This window comes from Gymnoscopelus microlampas, assembly GCF_963454915.1.
Source record: "Gymnoscopelus microlampas genome assembly, chromosome: 24".
In the NCBI taxonomy this organism is placed as follows: domain Eukaryota; kingdom Metazoa; phylum Chordata; class Actinopteri; order Myctophiformes; family Myctophidae; genus Gymnoscopelus; species Gymnoscopelus microlampas.
This window is the reverse complement of record NC_139961.1, coordinates 1,161,558-1,163,220: the sequence shown is the minus strand read 5'-3', so window position 1 is coordinate 1,163,220 and position 1,663 is coordinate 1,161,558. Positions and strand designations below refer to the sequence as shown.

The window sequence follows — 1,663 nt, the reverse complement described above, 5'->3', positions numbered from 1 at the left end:
TACCGGTTGAAGAGCGCTGTGGCCTGGACTCTGTGTCAAGGATCTGCTTCTACAACGCTGCAGAAAAAATATAACAGAGATGTACAGACAGATCCCAGCTGTCAAACGACAATTGTTTAGCAGAAAAGACATGACCAGTCAGAGAAGTCATCCATTAACAAAGCTTGATCTGATAATCCAAGATGGAGTACTGAGAGTTGGAGGCCATCTCCATGCATCTGTCATGCCAGAGCATGGAAAGCTCCTTCCACCACCTCCTTCTAACACCACCTCCTTCTAACACCACCTCTTTCCACCATGCTTCTGGTATGGCAGATGCATGGAGTAGGCCTCAAACTCTCAGTACTCCATCTTGGATTATTAGATCAAGCTTTGTCAATGGACGACTTCTCTGACTGATCATGTCTTTTCTGCTGCACAATTGTCGTTTGACAGCTGGTATCTGTCTGTATATCTCCATTTTTTTTCTGCAGCATTGTAGAAGCAGATCCTTGACACAGAGAATCCAGGCCACAGTGCTCTTCAACCGGTACCAACTGGAGTAATGGTTGATGAGCTTGCTCAGGTTATTCATTTACTTAGAAAGTCTGCAGCGTCCGCACTGGCCGCAACGCTGGTCCCTAGAGCTTCATCCAGGGTGGTCCTGCCAACGTTCCCAGTCTCCTGTGTGGCTCCTTTTACGAAGGTAGGCTGCCAAGATGTCCATGTGGACATGATGGAGGTCGTTTGGGGTAGAGCGGCTGAGTTGGATTTGACAGACCAGGAGTGTTGGTGTAGGGAGAGGGCACGGCTGAAGAGCTTTGCACATCACTGACTTCTTGCTGCAGCCCAAGTCAAAACACAGCATACCGCAGTGTGATAGCTGAAGTAAGTCTACAAGTACACCTGACTGGTAGCAATAGCCTGGTTGTGATGTGTAGATGTGATCAATCACGGTGTGCTCTTTGGTCATTGCAGTGGAGATAAGCATTTGTTGTGGCTTTTTTTTAAATTACGGGGCCAGGCTCTGCAGAGCAAGGCTCCATTTTGTTATTGGCATTATTTTTCTTCTTCTTCTTCTTCTTCTTCTTCTCTGTGTCTGTCTGTCTGTCGGTGTCACTCACTCTGTCTCTCGCTCTCACTCTGTCTGTCTGTCACTCTGTCTGTCTCTCTGTGTCTGTCTGTCTCTCACTCTGTCTCTCGCTCTCACTCTGTCTGTCTGTCTGTCTGTCTGTCTGTCTGTCTGTCTCTCACTCTCTTTGTTTGTGTCTGTCTCACTGTTTGTTTCCTGACAAGTTCAACATTGAAGAAGATGACAGCAACTGACTCGGCGCAACTGTTCCTTCAGAACAGTCAGAACTGTCTGTCTGTCTCTCACTCTCTCTGTCTGTGTTTGTTTGTTTGTTTGTGTCTGTCTGTCTGTGTCTGTCTCTCACTCTGTCTCTCACTCTGTCTGTCTGTCTGTCTGTCTGTCTGTCTGTCTGTCTGTCTGTCTGTCTGTCTGTCTGTCTCTCACTCTGTCTCTCACTCTGTCTGTCTGTCTGTCTGTCTGTCTGTCTGTCTGTCTGTCTGTCTGTCTGTCTGTCTGTCTGTCTCTCACTCTGTCTCTCACTCTGTCTGTCTGTATGTCTGTCTGTCTCTCTGTGTCTGTCTGTCTCACACTCTTTGTTTGTGTCTGTCTCAC

The 1,663-nt window shown here is 47.4% G+C and overlaps 1 protein-coding gene across 1 annotated transcript in view; it reads left to right on the top strand.

Moving 5' to 3' along the window:
* Positions 1-233: 233 nt before the first annotated feature.
* Positions 234-1,663, top strand: part of LOC311041031 (protein SON-like) — a gene marked incomplete at its 5' end in the record, with an annotated part of 11,457 nt that continues 10,027 nt past the window's right edge. Inside the window, one exon of the mRNA XM_084051468.1 lies at positions 234-306. Within this exon, the coding sequence (XP_083907594.1) occupies positions 234-306 (73 nt within the window). The remainder of the gene's footprint in view (positions 307-1,663) is intronic.